This window comes from Patella vulgata, chromosome 2, assembly GCF_932274485.2.
Source record: "Patella vulgata chromosome 2, xgPatVulg1.2, whole genome shotgun sequence".
In the NCBI taxonomy this organism is placed as follows: Eukaryota; Metazoa; Mollusca; class Gastropoda; family Patellidae; genus Patella; species Patella vulgata.
Window position 1 is genome coordinate 93,225,247 of NC_065880.2, and position 22,044 is coordinate 93,247,290.

At 34.5% G+C, this 22,044-nt stretch overlaps 1 protein-coding gene across 1 annotated transcript in view; it reads right to left on the reverse strand.

The window, feature by feature from the left end:
* Positions 1–22,044, reverse strand: part of LOC126812413 (caskin-2) — a 169,495-nt gene that overhangs the window by 104,491 nt on the left and 42,960 nt on the right. Inside the window, exons 2-7 of the mRNA XM_056099108.1 lie at positions 16,070–16,121; positions 4,921–5,018; positions 2,842–2,987; positions 2,397–2,492; positions 1,339–1,469; positions 145–253 (exon numbers count right to left, since the gene is read on the reverse strand). Of these exons, the coding sequence (XP_055955083.1) occupies positions 145–253; positions 1,339–1,469; positions 2,397–2,492; positions 2,842–2,987; positions 4,921–5,018; positions 16,070–16,121 (632 nt within the window). The remainder of the gene's footprint in view (positions 1–144; positions 254–1,338; positions 1,470–2,396; positions 2,493–2,841; positions 2,988–4,920; positions 5,019–16,069; positions 16,122–22,044) is intronic.

A 22,044-nucleotide genomic window follows, 5' to 3' on the forward strand; every position in this document is an offset into this window, starting at 1 on the left:
GTCTTCAATGCTTCAAAGCATTTACGAGGTAATCTTTATTTGTAATCAGTGTGGCTACGAATAGTGTCTTAGAAATCTTAAATAAAACTAGTTCCTCCAAATTGGAAACGAAGAACGTTTGGTCGATAAATAAAATAAACTTACATCCAGTAGAAGTTTGACGACTTCAGTTTTACCAGAAAGAGCTGCTTCATGTAGACAGGTACCTTTAGGTGTTGACCTGTTCAAATCCATTCCTGCTTGTAACAATAATCTGAAAAACAAATAGTACCTTGTCTATATCGATAATGGAGATATCTTTATTGGCTCTAGGACAATTCATCCCTAAACAATTCGTCCTCAGACAATCTGTCCACAGGGGACGAATTGTCCAGGAACAAGTTGTCAGGGGACAAGTTTTCTGGGGACGAATTGTCATGTACCCATCTTGAATACCCTTGTATACTACAATATCAATAAAGTCATAGGTGAATCTGTGAAAGAGATGGCTCAATTAAATGAAATTCAGCATCCTCTGTCGGCAATGTAAACGGGATATGGTGAAGTTAAGACAAGACAACATCCCTTACAATTGTTGCTGAATCTACTGAGAGGTTTCTAATTATTCATATTGAATTCAAGTCAGGAGATTACCTACAGTTGGTTTGTTTTCTTAAAGGGGCATTATGTAAGATTAGATAAAGGGCTGACAGTTCTCGTTATAAATAGTTACAAAATAGATAATGAAAAGAGAATACGTTGAAAATTTCAGTCAAATTCACTTTGAAACGAGTTATCATCGTTAGAAGAACACTGTAGCCTTGATTATCCATTTCTTAATTTAATCATTAAATGGCCAAACTGTTCTAATCTACTTAAAATCGGAGCCATTTGATGTCATTGAGAGTTGATTATGGTCTAGATATGTTAATTAATGTCTAATTAATAGTTTATATAACATTTAAGGACTAAAGAAAGACCTGCAATAGGCAGATTTAGCTCGTGCATAATGTATGTTTAATAGTTTATATAGCATTTAAGGCCTAAAGAAACACCTGGAATAGGAAGATTTAACTCTTGAATAATGTATATTTAATAGATGTTAAATAATCCATATGAGTACATCATAGCATCATCAATTATATTGCCTGAAAAATGTATAGGGGCTTATCTCAGGTGTTATTTTAAAGGTAATCTAAATTAAAGTCTGTAAATTCAATCAAGTAGAATGGCATATCAGTACATGGACATCATACCAAATATTGTTAGACAATTTGAATTCCAGATGGTCATTGACTGGCAAATATCAATCAATTAAGAGCCCTTTTTTCTTTTATCCATTGCCCGATAATAACCTACCTTATCACATCAGCATGTCCATTTCTAGCGGCTAAATGTAGACAAGTCGTAGAAGAGTTATCTTTCATATCATTGGTCGTGTCCGTAATAATCTTCTCACATAAATTACTACGCAATAAAAGATCTACAACCTGAAATATAGGTAGTTAACGCTAGAATCAAATTTCAGAAAATGAAATTTAGAAAATAAATTTTTAGAAAATGAAATTTAGAAAATGAAATTTAGAAAATGAAATTTAGAAAATGAAATTTTAGAAAATGAAATTTCACAAAATGAAATTTCAGAAAATGAAATTTCAGAAAATGAAATTTCTGAAAATGAAATTTCAGAAAATGAAATTTATAAAATGAAATTTGATTAAAATCAGACTTTTTTCTAATCTATTTGTCCTGCATGGTTATTGATTTGTTGTTATTTTTGTCTATGTATCACTAGAAGAATGACCGGCTTCGCTCGGGGGTCATAACCCCAAAACCGGAAGTGGTAGACTAACGCCACCTGGCCTATGTTACTCCCCGGTCCGAGCTACCCCTATACCCCAAATTTCAGACTCGGGGCAGACCTAGTGTAGCCGCCAACCCCGAACAGACAGACAGACAAACAACAGGGACAAATACTAGAATAGATACATTGTATTTGATACATGTACTGTTCAAAGAATAGTCTTTGAACTAAGTTTTCTTCAATAACATAAGAAATATGTGTTATACATGTACATGTAGTTTTTTTTTTTGCTCTATTCAGTTACTAAATACCTTTAAAAAAAGATAATAATTCATTTTTATTTTCACTTGTTTTATATGTTACGGTGTTTTAATTAGAAGTTTTATCATTGTGTCATATTCTACAACGATCAATGAACAAGTTGCCTTTCCACTCATATCAAAACAAATTGTGTACACAAAAATCCATCAATTCTTTTCAAGGTTTTTATTATCCAGACATTTATTTAACGCTGTGATTTTGCTGAACACATCTTTAAAGAATTCGCCAACTGAATAATCAAAATGAAAATAACATCTACATGTAGCTTAGTTAGAGACCGACTCACACTTACCCTCATTCTGCCAAATTCGCACGCCAAATCAAGTGCTGTTTTCTTTTCTTTGTTTAAGATTGTTGGATCAGCATGATGTAATAATAATAAATTTACCTGAAAGAACAAATAAAATCTATATTAATATATTAAAATCAGATGATGCCATTGAACCGTCTCCTTTAGATTTACATTATATGTATTACATGTATTAAATGAACATTCTGTAAGAGCTAAATCTGCCTATTGCAGGTCTTTTTGGGGGACTGAAATGTTATACAAACTATTAATTAGACATTTATTAACTTATCCAGACCATAATCAACTCTCAATGGCATCAGCTGGGTCTGATACAACCGGGAAATTGAAACCACGCCAGTTGACTCAATGACAGATCGTATGATACAATGCACATGCGCTAACCATTCAGCCCCCCCCCCCTCAAATAATATATATTAATACATACCACATCAAAGTTTCCATGTTGACTAGCCAGGTGTAAAGGTGAATCTAAACTATTGGATTGTTCATTAACCGGAGAAGCTTTCTGTAATAACAGATTCACAGGTTCCACTTTACCTTGCCATGTTGCATAGTGTAGGGGAATCATTCCTAAAATATAAAAATACAGGTTGCCAGGGTAACCAAACACAACACAATTTATATGGAAAACAATCACTGGTATAATCAATGGGCTGAATTATGCGTTCTTGTTAATATGATTTTGAGGGAAAATTTCCCTTCTTTTGTTGCATAGAATGAAATGAAATGAAATTGGGTTTAACGTCCTACTGTTCTGCTACTGGGCTAATGAAGGGAAATTTTGCCCGGACGGTGACACTACAGATTGCTCTTATTTTGAATTCCAACTGTCAGGAATTCTTTTACGTGCCCTCCGTCCTACACCACTGACAAGGGGGAACCACCCCGGTAAAACCCTATGAACTTTCTCGGCCAACGCACGGATCGAACACGGGACTTCCAGTTTAGTGAGCCAACGTCTTACTCATTGTATCACTGTGGCTCCCGCTTAGAATGTAAAACCAAATGCCCACTTCAATATTTTATGTGTTGCAGTTCGGAGATGTCCAGGTTGGTGCAAACTTTAAAGAACCCTTGACAGTTGGAATTCACCGAAGGTCAAGTTGAAAAACAGCTGTCTTAGCAAAATATATCTCATAACAAAGAAAAGTAATAATTTTAATTACATGTACCTATCTGAGTTTTTTAAAAATTAACAGAATCTTTTGATTATCTATTTGAGTTAATTTAAAACATAAATAAGTCAACAAGAAGTTTAAACATACATTATGTAAGAGTTTAATCTGTCTATTGCAGGTTCTTTATTTAGGCCTGAAATGTTACCTAAATTATTAATTAGACATTAATTAACTTATCCAGACCATAATCGACTCTCGATGTCAACGCTAGCCTGCGATATTTACTGGATTAAAATTCAATTTGCTGCTCAACTTTCATTCATGATTAAATCATGAAATGGATAACCGAGACTATGTTTTTTATAATACCGACTTTAGTAATGATGATCGAGGCTATGCCAAAAATTCAATCACTAAATTCTCGGTTCAGGCTGGATTAATTTGACTGAAATTTCCAGCAAATTGCCTTTCCATCATTTAGTTGTTAACTATTGTAGTAAGAACTGCTAGTTCAGCATATTCACTTTACATTATCTAGTTTTGAACTATTGCAGTGAGAACTGCCAGCTTTTTATCTAATCTCCCATAATGTATCTTTAACCTACAGATTAAAATGTATACACAGACAAGGTTTATTTGAGGGTTTTTTTTATATACATTTAAAATTAAATAAATCTAATTTAAATAAGTAAACAAAATGTTTAACCTCTAATTTGAATAGGTAAACAAGATCATCATTACTAAAGTCGGTACGATGAAAAACATAGTCTTGGTCCTTGGTATCCATTTCATGATTTAATTATGAATGAAAGTTGAGCAGCAAATCGAATCATAATTAATCCACTAAAGAACGCAGGCTAGCGATGCCATCGATAGTTGATTATGGTCTTGGTAAGTTAATTAATGTCTAATTAATAATTTAGAAGACATATCAGGTCTAAAGAAAGACCTGCAATAGGCAGATTTAGCTCTTGCATTAATGTATGTTTAAATAAATGTAATTTAAATAAGTAAACAAGATGTTTAACCTGTAGATTATAGACAAGGTATATTTATAATAATGTACATGTATATTAATAATACTGTATATTAACCGGAAATAAATAAGATTATAATATTTTTTATCTAATCTCTAGTAGATATCTTATCCTGTGGGATTTTAAACTTTAAAACATAAATATAACTGGCTTATATCATATCAATCCTAATTACTTCACGTATCCTGTAAAAACAGGTGGACATTTTTATTACCAGAAATTAAAGAGACCACTCTTCTACTGTAGGTTGCCAGGCAACGAAACATATCAACCACAGACAATAAAATATTAATTGAAATAAATTCAATCTGTAAACCGGTATTAATTATATTGAGAGCTAATACAAACCTTTATTATCTCGTATGTCTGATGCTCCCCCATGTTCCAATAACATGGATATAACGGCTGTGTTACCCATGAGAGATGCTTGATGAAGGGCAGACATTCTGAAAAATAAAATGTTATAATGATAAAACTGATACCTTATTAACCATCAGATATTTGCTTCATTTGTTTCCATTTGTTTTCAAAATATATAGAGAAATGGGGTTTAACATTCACTCAACACAAATTAGGTCATTTCGGGACTTACACATGGTTCAATTTTATTTCAATAATTCGCTTGCGCATACATGTAGGGGTCTTTAGCAGTGGGAGGAATCCTGTCACGTACAACCAGGAAATTGAAACCATGCCAGTTGACTCAATGGCAGACCTTATCTTAAGGATGCACATGCTAACCATTCGGCCATCCACCCCCCCTCAATGACAGACCTTGTAATCTGAACGTGTATGCGTTAGACCACTTGATCACCCAACCCACCCCAATTGTTTTCAAGCCTTGAACTGTTGAGGAATGAAAAGATATTTTTCAATTGGTAATATTCGTTTTTGTCAATCAAACAGACGTACTGACACTTTAAAAATTAAGCTAAATTAAAAAAAAGTTTGGTAAACCGCCGGTATTTCCCAACATGCATTGGTTTATAAGAAACTATCTAATTTCTGTGAGGTTTTTAAGCTGACAGGCAATATTGAGATAATCCTAGCAGTAAAAAAAAGTCAGTTGCTTTAGTCCAGGTGATAATAATATTGAAGACAGTAGGAGTTGTCTCCCTTATATTGTAATTCAAACACCTTCTATTGATGCTCAATTACCACTCAAGTATAAATTTTCGTCACACAATTGTGATAAAATGTTGAAGATGACAGAATAAGTTGTCTACCATTTATTATAAGTTAAACACCATTTCAATTAAAAACAACAACATGAATTTGTACTGATCAATGTTCATGTAGAGAACAGGGCAGTGATAACAAAAATATTGGACCTGTTAGTAGGAGTTGTTCCCCTTTTATAACAATTTGAGCTTCAATCAATAGATTTTTTATCCAATAGATTGCTTTGTTTTAGTGATTTAAAATGAGGAAATTATATTTTCAATTGACATTAACACAGAAATTACTATCAATGATAATTTCTGAAGGTAAATCAAATTTAATGATCTGTATTTGTATATACAGGTGTGTACAGATGTATTTACAGGTGATATGACGATTTACCTGTACACGTGTACAAACACCTGTAAAACATAAATTATTGATCTAATTAAGTTTAAAGGAGCTAAATTGCTAATATTTGGGACCTACAAATTGACACAAATGGGTCGCAACGTATATAATAATGTAATATGAATGTAAATAAACTGATTTACATTCAATCGTTTCCGTTTTTACTCTAATTTCAAAGCAGTTACATGTATGTTCAGCGAAATACGCCAGAAGTCTCAATCCAATGGCAATCTCTAGCTACTGGTTATTCCAGTCTACACCGATAGTATTTATTGCGCATGTGGGGTCACCGTTTGACATGACTTGTGGAATATGTCTAACCTCGTTCTTCGAGTCGCTGAAACACATAATGGTACACAATTTGTGTACCAATCGTAAAATCTTTATTTTGTCTTAAATATTGGATATGATTTAAATTGACAAATAATTCGTGTTTTCATTGCCGACGGTTTTGGATGATATTCAGTTAGAGACTTAGCTACTTTAACATGTTGATTATTTTGTGAAGTGGGTATTTATCTACCTGTAAAAATTTTAGATCCACAGTTGGAGTCAATGTTGAGAATATTGTGTTCCACTGCTGACAGTTTCAGCCAAAACGGTAATAAAATTAGAAATTAAACTGACTTCAATTTCAATAGTAAAGTCTTATCGTACAGTACATGTCCCATCACAATTTAACACATCAGAAGCCCTATTCAATACTTTATTTCAATCTCAATCAAAGCGGTTTAGTTTCCCTGTGAGATTACAAACGAAATAAAATTTCACGTCTTCCATTTCAGCACCAGCAACGCAAATGAAGATGGGCATATATACATTGTACATGTACATATAAATAAATTATTTTTTAAAGAATAAAAGCATCAAATTAAATCAGTTTTATCATCTACGCCATCGCCATATTTACATGTATTGAATTTTTATATTGTATTTTTTGATAACAAATGAAACAGCTTTTGATGTATTTCCATATAAATTTATTAAAAGTTTTCGAAAATATTGATAATTTTCATCTTTCAATAACCACTCATAATTAAATTTATTTATCTTCTGACAAAAATTTCAAGAATTCTCAGGAGAATTGATTCTTTTAAGTTTTCAGTTACTAAATTCAATTTGACATTTTTCTGGTATGAAAAAAATAATGTCTATTTTATATGTTGAAATTTTATTATAATTCAAAGCAAAAAAAATAGGAGGCTGTGTAACATTTTATATCATAGATGACTGGTTATAATTTAATTAAAGTCAACTGAATGAAAATTTTAAGATAATTATGGAAGATAATTTACAGAAATTAAAGAGACATTCTACGTAAAGGGAGCGAGTGAGTTTTTGTTTTTTTGTCCTTTTTGTATGTGGTTTAACGTCCTACTTTTCTGCCCATACCAGGCTAATGAACATATGCATACACCATACAGCAATTGAATTCCAACTGTCAATGGGTTTTTTTTTTCTGTCCTATCCGAACAATGGGTTTAACGTCCTACTGTTCTGCAGTGACTGGGCTAATCACTGACAAGAGGAAACTATGCCTAGCAGTGAAAGGAAACAAGATTATTTGAGAAAACCCAAGATAATGTTTAAAGTGAAATGTCACATGAAATGACTTTTGGCAGAATGTTAGTGTATATTTTCACCACACTTTTTTTTTTATTTTATGAAGTACTTGTAGGTTACTCATTTTGTTGTGTCTTAACATGCACTTGACACAAGTAAGGTCATTTTGGGACTAACACATGGTTCACTTGTATTTCAATACATGTAATTCACTTGCGCTAAGGGGGAAACCAGAAGATACAAAGACAACTGACGAGTTTGGACTACAACCCAATACCAGCTGGGAATTGAAACCATGTTACCTGACTCAATGACAGACCTTATGATCTAACATGCACCCAACCCCTGTATATACATGTATATCAATATGTCTAATAACAAGAGATACATGTACATGTAGATATATAGGTCGGTCATAATTCAATGAGTATTCATCTAATCTATACAACATATTCTATCAACCATATCTCACATCTTGAATCATTATACAATACAATTTTACAATTCTTCTTCTCTACATCTACCTGTATGTATGTATGTACGTATGTATGTCATGGGTGGGAAAAAAATGAAGTTATCTAATCTTTTTTTTCTTTTTTTATAAACAATATAAATACATGTGTAAATAAACTAGGTTAGATGGAGAACAGACAAGGCCAACTTAAAGATACATTATGGGAGATTTTTATAGAGATGATGAAAGAAGAATATATTGAAAAATTCAGTCAAATTACTTTATTCTGAACATAGTTATCATCGTTGTAATATTTGCCTAGAAATGGTAGCGAAATGTGTCTTCACCTTCGCCGAACGTTTGATTGACAGGCGTTAACTCCACCTACATATCTCGATTATCAAGTAAAGTTTTCAATGGCATACGGAAACGCTTTACAGCGGCCTCGCTAAGTACACTCTATCATTTAGCCTCGATCTAACTGACGTATTTTCATCAGGTTACCCCTTATTTGATTTAATCAATTAGTGAAATCCTATTTAAATCCGAGCTGTAGCTGAGCCATCCGTGGGTCTACAGAGTTGATTTTGGTCTTGTTGTTTAAATAAAGATGTAATTTATAATTCCTATAACATCTGAAGCCTAAATTAAGACTTGCAATAATCAGATTTAGCTCTTGTAAACTTAGCCTATGCTGCTTATTTAAACATACATTATACAAGAGCTAAATCTGTCTATTGCAGGTCTTTCTTTAGGCCTGAAATGTTATCTAAATTATTCATTAGACATTAATTAACTGATCCAGGCCTTAATCAACTCTAGATGGCAATGCTAGCCTGCGATGTTTCTTGGATTAGGTTCTGATTTCCTGTTCGACTTCCATTCATAATTTAATCATGAAATGGATAATCGATACAATGTTTTTATCATATCGACTTTAGTAATGATGATCAAAACTATGTTGAAAATTCAATCGCTAAAATCTCGGTTCATAGTGGATCAATTTGACTGAAATTTTCACATTTCACATTGCCTTTACATTATCTAGTTTTTAACTTTTATAGTGAGAACTACCAGCTCTTTATCTAATCTCCCATAATGATTCTTTTACTCTGTTTTTAATATAATATAATTTAGGGCTGTTGTTTTAGTGATACATGTAATTCACAGTCTTTACTGATTGGCAGTGTAATTTGACTGTCTGTAGAAATCAGTCTGTCAGTCAAATTACATGTACAAGTCATTAAATTAGAATTTCATAGAATCAACCATAAAGCACAATGCTCACACTTAAATTCATAGCCTTTTTGCATAAAAAAACCTTTAAAACTACATGTACATGTACATGTATTTATGCAAACAAATAGGGATAATGATAAAAATTGTCATAATCTTTGGAAAATATATCTTAGGCATGACAGCTTCAAAATCAAGGTGTGATTAGAGCTATGTCTCTCCAGTTAGATGGGTTGCAATTCAGCCCAGCAATTTTTTTTTATCCTCAGAAGCATGAGTTTCTTCAGGTAATTGTTAGATAGTTTTTGATAATTACATATCTTGAATTCAATCTTATTACATTTAATTACTGGCGGAACCTACATGTATGCTTCAGTCGTCATGTTTAATAAATGACATTTACAAAGCAATTACATGTATCTTGTGTTTGTTATTAAGGGTAGGAAGAATATCGTGATAATCGTAGGTTCATATATGATTATGATTGAAGTACCTCAAAAAAATAACCAGTCAGCTAAATTTTCAAGTGTAAGCTTAAACGTGCAACATGAAGAAATCATAATTTAGTGCAAACTTGTTGAAATGGTGAAATCATCTATAATATACATGTTTATATATTCTACAATGTATGTTTCATGAAGCGTATGTGGTCTTTATTCCAGGTATATACATGTATACAATATTTCCGCACCATTACACCTGTATACAGTTAAATATATTACAAACATAAACAAATATTACAAGTATACATGTAATTATGCTACATTGTACACTGTATGAACACACTTGTATAAATTTAATTAAGTTTAACCTCCACTCAACACAAACTAGGTCATTTTGGGACTAACATATGGTTTAAATATATTTCAATAATTCGCTTGCGCGTAGGGGTCTTTAGCAGTGGGAGGAAACCGGAGGACCCGGAGGAAACCCACGAGGTTGGACAGGCGACCCTACTCCTTGTAACGTACAACCGAGGAATCGAAACCACGCCAGTTTACTCAATGACAGACATGATACAGCGCGCACATGCTTACCATTCAGCCATCCAACCCCCCTCTTGATGTACATGTACATGTATAGTCTTTATCAAACACATGACGAAATGAAATGAAATGGGGTTTAACGTCCTACTGTTTTGCTCCTAAACTGTGCTAATGGAGATGGGCATACGCAATACAGTGTGCTATGAGGGAAATTTTGCCCGGGTAGCGGTGCTACGGCCTACTCTTATATCGAATTCCAACTGCCAAGGGATCTTTTACGTGCACCCCAATTTGTACACAGGACCTCGGTTTTTCCGTCCCATCCGAACGACTAGACAGCTGTCCTTGTCCTGCATCACTGCCAAGGGGAACCCCCAGCGGAAAATCTGAATGAACTTTCTCGGCCAATCCAGGGATCGAACACCCAACCCCCAGGCTAGCGAGCCAGCATCTTACACATTTAGCCACATGATCCCCCCAAACACATGACATGTGGCAGTAAATAAACAGAAATTCTATTCCACACAATCATGTCCTGCAAATTCTTACCATCCTTTACCCTGTTTTTTTTCAAATTTCTTTATTTTTGAAAGTATTCACCCGAATCACAACAAGTTGATTTTATTACACCGATAACCAGATGTTTAATGCGTTTATTCATTCCTTTACACCAAATCCTGCTACGTTTTATCTATAAAACCCCATGTAATATTTTTAAAATAACTTTCTTATTGCTAAAACATCTTGTACCCATATATCTAAACACTTTATCTACGATTTCAAACATCAAATGTTTTTTTATGTCATGTTTTTGTTTTTTTTTTACTTCTCTTGTTTTCTGTCTGTATTTTGAAGGGGTCTGGTGAACTTTCAAGAGATGTGAATATTACATACACACTGGGTAATTTCGTTTAATTTTTTGTTTGGTGAAAGGTTTTGTGTTACCTGTACATTTGTACACATCTACATGTACATGTATGTACATTATGCTTGAAGTGTATTTTTTGTTATATTTTTGTTATATTATGCCAGAAGTCTATATTTGTTCCATCATACTGGAAGTGTATTTTTTGTTCCATTGTGACAATAGTGTTAAATTTTATTATACATGTAGATGCTGGAAATGTATTCTTTATTACATCATGTAGGGGGCATTTTCTCTCTTGTCATTTCGAAAGTGTATTTTTGGTCATGTATCATGTAAGCAGTGTACTTACTTTTTACAGGAAGGTGGGGGGGGGATATTTTTTTGTTAAATAGTTGGCAGTGTAATTTTTATTTTTTGTTGTGTCTAATCATTATCTCTACTACTAGTGTTCCCCTCGAATACTGACTTTACTAATCTCATTCATACTTCAAATATTCTTTTTAATTGATCATGATTCTAGTGTAACAGTCTAAATAATCTATTTAATTGAAATGATCCTGATGTCTAAAGACTTTTAGTTTGTATTAAATTCAACTTAAAATGAATCCCTTTAAATTTACCTTGCAGTGGGCATAACTACTTCATTTATTTACATCACCTACATGTACATGTATGTGACCTATGACCTTTACCTACATGTATGACCTATGACCTCAGATTAGATTGAGCTCAAGGAATAACGACAATAATTTCTAGTATTTAAATAGATAATTTATTTTTCTTTTTAACAAACAAAGACCAGCCCTTATCGTATAAATCTGACAATGCTAAACATGTTTTTAAATCCATGTTACAAATAGATCCCTGATCCCGGTCAAGACCCCAATTACTGTATCAAAGGTTTACAGTTTCGACTAAATCTTAAAGTCTGTAAGCAACATTGTATTTCCACTTTAAAGGCCCAATAAGCCAGATTGTTTACATGTTCATCCAATGTATATCTCTAAATTAATGTTTTTTTTAAATTTGTACAATGTTGTTTTAAAGATTACTGTTTCTACAAATGTTTGTAAAACAAGTGAAATGAAAAGAGGTTTAACGTCCTACTGTTCTGCTCCGACTGGGCTAATGCGGGCTGGCTAAGCCATACAGTGTGCTGTGAGGGAAATTTTGCCCAGGTAGCGGCACTATGACCTACACGGGACCTCGGTTTTTCATCCCCTCTGAACGACTAGACAGCTGTTCTTGTCAGGCCCTCCGTTCTGCACCACTGACAAGGGGAAACCACGTCGGAATGCAGGGATTGAACACACCACCTTCAGGCTATGTTTGTAATAAAGTAGGCATACATATCTGAGTGTTCAGAGAAACTTTCATGTTCATCCAATGGTTTTTTTAATCTGTATTTTTTCAAATTTGTATTTTTTTGCCTTTAAAGACTACTGTAATAAAGTATACATGTACATGTATATCGCGTATAAAAAGAAACTTTGATGAAGAATTAGCTGGCTGGTTGGATGAGGAATTATTATTACAGTACTACAAAATATATTATAAAATTCAGTCTAAAGATGACCCTATTAAACCACTTTAACCTTATAAACTTGAATAATATAATTAAAAAAAAGGTACAGGGCGGGGCAGGGCAGGGATCTTTTACTTGTACGCCAATGTACTATTAATTGTGTATGATCTTAAACTCTATAGAAAGTGCAGGAGGACCCCACCACACACAACACAAAACAAGACAAGACAACCCACGGACACAACTTTATTAATATATTAAATATAATAAATAGGTTTAAAGTTCGAAGAAAAAGAAAATGAATAAAATACAAAATCCCCAGACATTTCATACAAAACGTACAGATCAAGTGATTGAACTAACTTTATTTGTTTATTAAATATAAACATTTTTAAAGTTCAAAGAAAAAGAAAAAGAAAAAGAATGAAACAGCTAGACATGATCTGTTTCTCCCGATTACCAATAACCCACTAATCAAGGTCAATAACCCACTAATCAAGGTCGAAACCTCAATTACAAAAGGTCAAGTGTTAAAGGGAATATCTAGAATGTATTTGATGAAATAATTAGACTAGGTTCCTACATGTAGTAATGACATGTACATCCTCCACCTGTACAGGTAAACACAGGTAATATACTCGTTAACTACAGGTAGAAGGTTACTCATCCTACGTTTGCTCAGTGACTCACGATTCAGATAAAACTGTGATTCATACAAGATTTCATTATTCTAGTCCAAAGTACCAGTATTCATTCACCTTGATCAGATAAGAGAGAGAGATGGGGTTTAACATCCACTCGACACCCACTAGGTCATTTCGGGACTAACACATGGTTCAATTTTATTTCAATATTTCACTTGCACGTAGGGTTCTTTAGCAGTGGGAGGAAACCAGAGGACCTGGAGAAAACCCACAAGGTTGGACAGGCGACCCTACTCCTTGTCACATACAAGCTGGGAATCGAACCCATGCCAGTTGACTCAATGACAGACCTTATGATACAGCGCGCAGGTGCTTACCATTCGACCATTCCCCCCCCCCCCACATTGATGAGATAAAAACTAAGTTTAATTTTAATCTATCAAGGTGTGTAGCCAGAGGGGGGAGAAGCAGGGGATCGGGGTGGGGTAGACGGATCATAGATTTCATTCTGATAGTCCACTACATGTATACCAGTATTCATTCACCATGATGAGATAAAACACAGTTCTTTTTACTTAAAAGATAACGACCACTCGACACAAACTGGGTCATTTTGGGACTAACATGGTTCAGTTTTATTTCAATATTTCGTTTGCATGTAGGGGTCTCTAGCAGTAGGAGGAAACTGGAGGACCCAGAGAAAACCCACGAGGTTAGAAAGACTACCCTAGTCCTTGTCATGACCAATCCAGGCATCGAAGACGCAACCTCTAGGCTAGCGAGCCAGCGTCTTACCCACTTAGCTACCGTGGCTCTGTTGGGAGGATAATCATGGCTAGTCTTCACTGGAAAAATCATACAGTAATATTATCACAAATGAAGAGAAAGATCGTCTCACTGATTAAAGTTATATGTACCTGATAAATCTACATGTATGAATTCTATGATATAATTATATGTACCTGATAAACCTATGAATTCTATAACATAATTATGTTTCAAGTTTATTTCAAAGATAATTTCTTTATATAAATGTAATGTGATTAAATTTGTACGTAAAACTTGTAAAAAACCTGATCATGTTAAAATTAAGTTAAATAAAACTAAAATTGTTCATTAAAAGGAGAGTTGAGAGGTAAATAAAGGAGTCACGGTTTTATCACAAATTACTAAAATAAAGAAATACTATATGTTAGTCCCAAAATAACCAGGTTTGCGTTGAGTGGACATTAAACACTGTCATTCTCTCTGCGCCTCCCCCCCCCCTTCCACTCTCAAATCCAGTACGGGAATTCTCATGTTCACAGTAAAACATCAGTTTCGATGATATACCTTTAAGAACATGTACATGTACACACAGTATACATTGTATGTGTTTAACGGGGTTGGGTGGCCGAATGGTTAGCAGGTGCGCGCTGTATCATAAGGTCTGTCATTGAGTCAACTGGCGTGGTTTCCAATCCCCGGTTGTACGTGACAAGGAGTAGGGTCGCCTGTCCAACCTCGTGGGTTTTCTCCAGGTCTTCCGGTTACCTCCCACTGCTAAAGACTCTTACGCGCAAGCGAATTGTTGAAATAAAATTAAACCATATGTTAGTCCCAAAATGACATAGTTTGTGTCGAGTGGAGGATAAAACCCATTTTTCTCTCTCTAACGATAAGTATCCTCTCATGGTTAAATCAAGCATAATAGCATTTCTCTCTCTCTCTCTTTCTCTGTCTCATACAGTTGCAGATCATAAGGCCTGTCATTGAGTCAAGTGGCATAGTTTCGATCACTAACTTGGAAATGTAAATAAAATGAGGGTTTAACATCCTACTGTTCTGCTACTATATACTAGGCTAATGAAGACGTGCATACGCTATACATGTACATGTATGCAGTGTGCAATTTTAAGATTTAATGATTTGAACATTAGCTATAATTTTAATCAGCTCTACTTGTGTAAAGTGAGTGCAGCATGTACATGGTATTAAGTTGAACAGGTCAGTCAGTATAAAGTTAAATCTATTTTTTATACTATAGATTATATCTGTACTAGATATACCACAGTATTGTTTGACATCTGACATTTAATTACACTGTTGATACATGTATATATATATACACCAATTAAACTACAAGTTTAATATCTATATCAACTTAGTACAAATAAAATTTTACAAAGTTAAAACAACTTGGAGAGAGGGAGAGAGAAATGAAATGAAATGGGGTTTAACGTCCTACTGTTCTGCTCTGACTGGGCTAATGAAGACAGGCATATACATGTACGCCATACGGTGTGCTATGAGGGAAATTTTGTCCGGTCAGTGGCACTATGGCCTACTCTTATATCAAATTCCAACTGCCAAGGGATCTTTTACGTGCATGCCAATGTAGATACAGGGCCTCGTTATTTTTCGTACCATCCGAACGACTAGATAGCTGTCCTTGTCAGGCCCTCCTTCCTGCACCACTGACAAGGGAATACCATGTCAGAAAGGAGAGTACTGTACATGTATCATTAATTTGTTTCATATGGTTGGTTAGTCCACAAATGACAACTGAGGTATGGTGTTGACTGAAATCAAGGTTTTTGAGAGTTAAGGATGTGATATTCTTGTAGAGATTTAGTCCAACATGTAATAAGATAAATTTATTCTACTCACCCATCCCCATCTTGAAAGTTGATGTTAAACTTTTTATTGTTACCAATAATTTCTGGAAAACAAAGAAAAACATTTTTTTACAATTATGACAGGTTAACAAGTTCTACATACACTGTACAAGTATTGTGCAGCAAAAGACACAAATCTGTATTACGAACTGTAAAGCAGCTATTTGTACATGTACATTCTACACTTTGTTTTGTTTCCCATGGGCAGCCGAGAGTTTTGTTCCCGGTGGGGCAAGTGAGAGAGAGACATGGAGAGAGAGAGAGAGGAGGGGGGGGGGGAGAAAGGGAGATGAACAGAAAACACATCAGGTTAAGCATGTGAGTGGGGGTAGAACTCATTGTACTTGTATCTATGACAACAATAGATCACGGAGACCCAGTCTTTTAAAATGTATGCTACATGTATACAGTCTATTTTATTGTTATAATAATCAGGAGAAGAAAATGAAGAAATAAGTTCTTCCGCTACAAATTGTCAATCAAATTAATATAATCATTCATCTGTGACAACACATGCATTAAATCATTCAGACTCCTCCCCCTCCCCCTCATTGTTGTTTTAAATGTACATGTACTACAGTCTATTTCATTGATTACAAGGCCAGAAATAATTTCATCTTGTCAAACTGAATAAAACATAATCATATTCATCTGTGAAATTTCAATTTTTATAATTCAATAAACCTAAATGATAATATAATAAGTGATTTTATCAGGAATAATTCAAGTGTAATTTCAACACACAAGGGACTAGTGTATAATTGAAATGTAATATAATAATTTAGAATAAAGTGATTGTATCGAGAATAATTCAGGTGTAATTTAAACACACAAGGGACTATTACTACAAATTAAGCTAGGAGAGCATGTACATGTAGAACCCCTGTTGTGTCGTTTGCTACAATTAAAGTGGCAATCAGCAGGTCCCAAAAGTACTATCCTAAATTAATGAAACCTGTTGTTCAAGTCCGAGAAAACAAATGAGACAATCAGAGGTGCTATATAACATGCTTATGTCAATGGACCGCAAAATCAGTAAATTAGTGAAAAGCCACAGATTTGCTCTTTTTTCCTGGTGAAAGAAATATGTTTCCGTATTATTATGACCACATGTACATGTAGATACAACTTGTTCAACCAGACAGGTATGGTATGTAAAATTCAGAATTTAATAATATGGTAATTAAATTCAGTTCCTATGGCCAGCCCTTCAGCGATTAGCCTGAAACACACACATGTATTAGTACAGTGTGAACTCAAGGGGCCCCATGGCAGCCGCCCAGTGTACCCATCAAAACATGAAGGATAGACGACCCTGAATTTAGTATAGACAGTGTCCCAATCCTTGCTGGGTAGACTGCTAAGGCCCTTATTTAGCCCTTCGATGATACATGTAATATGAATATTTTTTGGCAAGTGATGAAATACGGTCATGATACAACTGTACATGTATAGACAGGCTCTAGTACCCTGGCAAATTAAACATTGTTGGTAAAAAAAACAAACAAAATAAAGAATTTTGATCATTTTGTTTCAGAGAATCTTCTTGGCAAAATATCGAGAGATGATTTGTGTGCGTAGAAACTAGAAATACAAAACGATGAAAAGATGATATGTACAATATGGGTTGCCAGACCTGTGATTTATCAAGTCCATCTACATGTACATGATGGCCCAATTCAATTTGATAGTCTGACCAAAATGGTGAATTCCAATAATACTATAGCGGCATTTAGTAAATAAATGGAGCAATAGTCCCAAAATGACCCTCCCTCCCTCCCTCCCTCTCCCTCTCTCTCTCTTTCCACTAAACAGACTATAAATTTTTTTTAAGGTTTTTGTAAATCTTCATTTTGTTAGAGATAAATACATGTAATCTTGAGCAGGATTAGAAATAATGATTTTAGTCAGGCACTACCCAACTACATGTACATGTTATAATCCTTTGGTAGCATTTAGTGATTGGAAACATAACAGAACTGACACAGTTATATGGAACAACAATCACTGGTTTATTATACACTAGCACAACGTTTCAATAAGTATCCTCACGCGTGAGTATAATAAACCTGTGATTGTTGTCCCATATAACTGTGTCAGTTCTGTTACACATGTAGTACCTGATATTATAAACTTGGTGCCAACCATGTATTAATAATATCAAACACAAAGAAAAACAAACTGCAGTGTGCTGGGAAAAAATCACAGGTAGCTAGTATAGAGGGATTGCATGTGGCCAAGCTTGAATTGGTGTCTGGAAAAAATGACAGGCACCAGATGAATTGTGTGTGACAATGAATGTTCCGGGCTAAATATTTGTCATTTTTCTCTCTCAATTTTAATTCTCTGGGAAAGTGTACTGTTTGTTCTGTCTGTGTACTGTTGCACAGTTATCCTGGTGTGTCTATCAGTAGTTGATGGAAATAGGAGAACCTGAAGAAATCCACCAGGTAACTAAGGTGATGAAATGTGTATTATAAAAACATCACCTGGATCAGCTGTTTTCTACTTCCTGTTTGTATGTACTGTCACTGGTCTATTATTACATATATAGTATGCTAATATAAACAATAAACTGTCTGTCTATAGTCTGTAGACAATCTGGTGTTGATATATAAATACAGGTACGTATATCATGGATGGGTATTGTTACATGTTACAAATGTACATAGGTACATGTATAAATACTGTTTTACAATTCTTGGTACATGTACATGCACTGATTGGATTTTGATGAAGAGTATCTGTACATGTACCTTTACAGTTAGTAGATACATGTACCTGTACAGTAGGTGGATACAGGTACTGATTGGAATTTGACGAAGGATACCATCCTGTACACAGAGATCCATCTACATGTACTTCAAATTTCGAGAATACATTCTTACCCTAAATGGCAGCCATATCCAAAAATTACAGTAGTATACTGTTCTATAATGCGGTTCTACTCTGTTTCAATTGTTTTACAATTGTCTTTTAATCCCTATTTCTTTATCTTTTTGGATTTATTTGATAAAAGGTACCAGAAATGATGCTGCCTGGTAAAAATGTCCCTCATACCACACTGTTCATGTAGGTAGTATGTTCATCTTCAGTAGCCAGGGGGTAGTATGTTCATCTTCAGTAGCCAGGGGGTAGAATGTTCATCTTCAGTAACCAGGTTGATGCAGACAAGAAGGATGTTAAAACTGCATTCTGGCTTTATTTGGTTTTCCAACCTCTGGGGGATCTTAATCGTGTTGTCAATGGTACATGTATACAGAACCTTGCCAGCCCCTACATGTCGGTTCTGCACCACTGGCAACGGAAAATTCGACAATAAAATACAGAGGAATTGTTCAGATTGGAGCCAGGACCTCCTGATTAATAAGCAAACGCCACAGTCACAGAGCCACTATGAATCCCTATATGGAATGCAAGTTACTTAATTCGAGCAAATAATTCTAAGTTCAGATTTGTTACTAAATCAAACTACATACATGTAAGAGAGAATTTATTAATATATCCGTGCACCGGTCTGATAAAATATATAAGTTACTACGATGCCTTTTTCTAGCCACATCCTCATTTCAAAAAGGGATTCTTTTGTCATAATTATGAAGTAATTCTAATTCCAAATGTTCTAACAATATCTTATTCCAATCCAACAAGATAACATGGAATTTATTTAATATGTCAGTGCACTGGACCAATAAAATAGATAAGTTCAATGTTTCACCGTAATCAGTAATCAGTAACCAGACGTCTTTCCTCCATTGATTTATAATCTCAGATCAATAAATGTCACCTCAATCAACCCCCTTTCCTACCTTAAAACCTCCGAGACAAACTGCTGCCCAGTAAATATTTATCTTATAGATTTGTGGATCCACTCGAGACAGGTTTTACATCTTATCATCATTAGTGTGAACCAATCAAAAATATTGTTTCAATCTCCAATCCGACAGTTATAAACCTTGTGTGATATTTTAACGTCATGTTGTGTTTGGTGGCAGTGGGTGTTCAATCTCCTATCCTAGAATTATAAACCTTGTTAACGTCATGTTGTGGTTCGGGGCAGGAATCGTGGCAGTGGGTGTTAAGTCCATAAAGATCAGTATTACATTTAATCCGAGAGATAATGTTACAAGTTCCATGTTTTATGAGTTCTAGATAAAACTTATTGTTCGACTGATGGTCGTTTCTACAAGTAATAAATCCACTGTATTAACAACTCGTCGCCAGTGAGTCATAAAATAAGACTTTTAATACATTTTTTCTCAAGCTTTAGTCTCCCAGAACAACAATGGAAACACATTTCTTTCAAGGAATAAAACAACCAAATTCTAATTTAATCTAAGCAAATAAAAATATCTTTTAAGAATAGGTTTGCTGTACTGTACATTGAATCTTTAATGACTCAGAAAGACTCATGATTAATCTACATGTACGCATGTAACTAAGTACATAAAAAACTAAGTACATAAAAATATCTTTTAAGAATAGGTTTGAGTTCACTGTTCATTGAATCTTTAAGGACTCAGAAAGACCCATGATAATCTAAGCACATAAAAATATATTTTAAGAATAGGTTTGATTGTACTGTATCTTTATGGGCCTATCATAGTTTATTACCTAGTTTGGAGGTCGCGTGTTCGATCCCTGCATTGGCCGAGAAAGTTCATCGGGATATTCAAGCGCGGTTTCCCCTTGTAAGTGGTGCAGGACGGAGGGCCTGACAAGGACAGCTGTCTAGTCATTCGGATGGGGTGGAAGACTGAGGTCCCATGTATACATTGGCATGCATGTAAAATATCCCTTGGCAGTTGGAATTCGATATAAGAGTAGACCATAGTGCCGCCGTCCGGACAAAAGTTCCCTCATAGCACACTGTATGGCGTATGTCCATCTTCATTTGCCCAGTTCGGAGCAGAACAGCAGAACCTTAAACTCCATTTCATTTCATTTCATTACTTTTGTTTGATCTGATTTTATTGTATTATTCTCAGGAAAATGTTGATATATTTATTAATGTTGCCGATACCAACATCTAATTTTTCATGGATTATTCAAACGGAAATATGGTTACATGTAATATAATAATTAAAAAAAAAAAAAAAATTCCCAGCAACGATTCAATCATTCTGATTTACATGGGGGGTGGCCGAATGGTTTAGCGCATGCACGTTGTATCATAAGGTCTGTCATTGAGCCAACTTGTGTGGTTTCGATTCCCCAGTAGCGTTACCTGTCCAACCTGACTGCTGAAAGACCCCTGCACGCAAGCGAATTATTGAAATAAAATTAAACCATATGTAAGTCCCGAAATAACCAAGTGGACATTAAACGCAACTCTCTCTCTCTGATTGACATGTCCAAATAAAGTATTTGATTGGGGCTGATCTGATGTTGTATCTCAATAAGAGTTTTATTTCCAACGATTACATGTATAACCATAAATGTATGTTGGCCTGTTTAAAGGAGCTAAATCGCTAATATTTGGGACCTAGAAATTGACAAAAGTGGGTTGCAACGCATATAATAATGTAATATGAATGTATATAAACTGATTTACATTCAATGGTTTCCGTTTTTACTCCAATTTCAAATCAGTTATGTTCGGCGAAATAAGCCAGCAGTCTCAAGCGAGTGCAAATTTCTAGCGTCTGGTTATTCCAGTCTACATACGCCGTTTGATTTGGTGCAATGTGTCTAGCCTCGTCCCTTGAGTCTCTTGATTCAACTATGGCTGAAGCGCATTATGGTACACGATTCGTGTACCAATGGTAAAATGTTTATTTTGTCTTAAATATTGGATATCAAAAGCTCATCTTTTTCCGGTAAGATCACAGCATCAATGTTGATTTAATTTGACAAATAATTTGTGTTTTCAATGTTGAAGATTTTGGATGATATTCAGTTAGAAACTTAGCTACTTTAATAAATGTATGTTGGCCTGTTTAATAAATATTTTTGTTTGTTTATGTT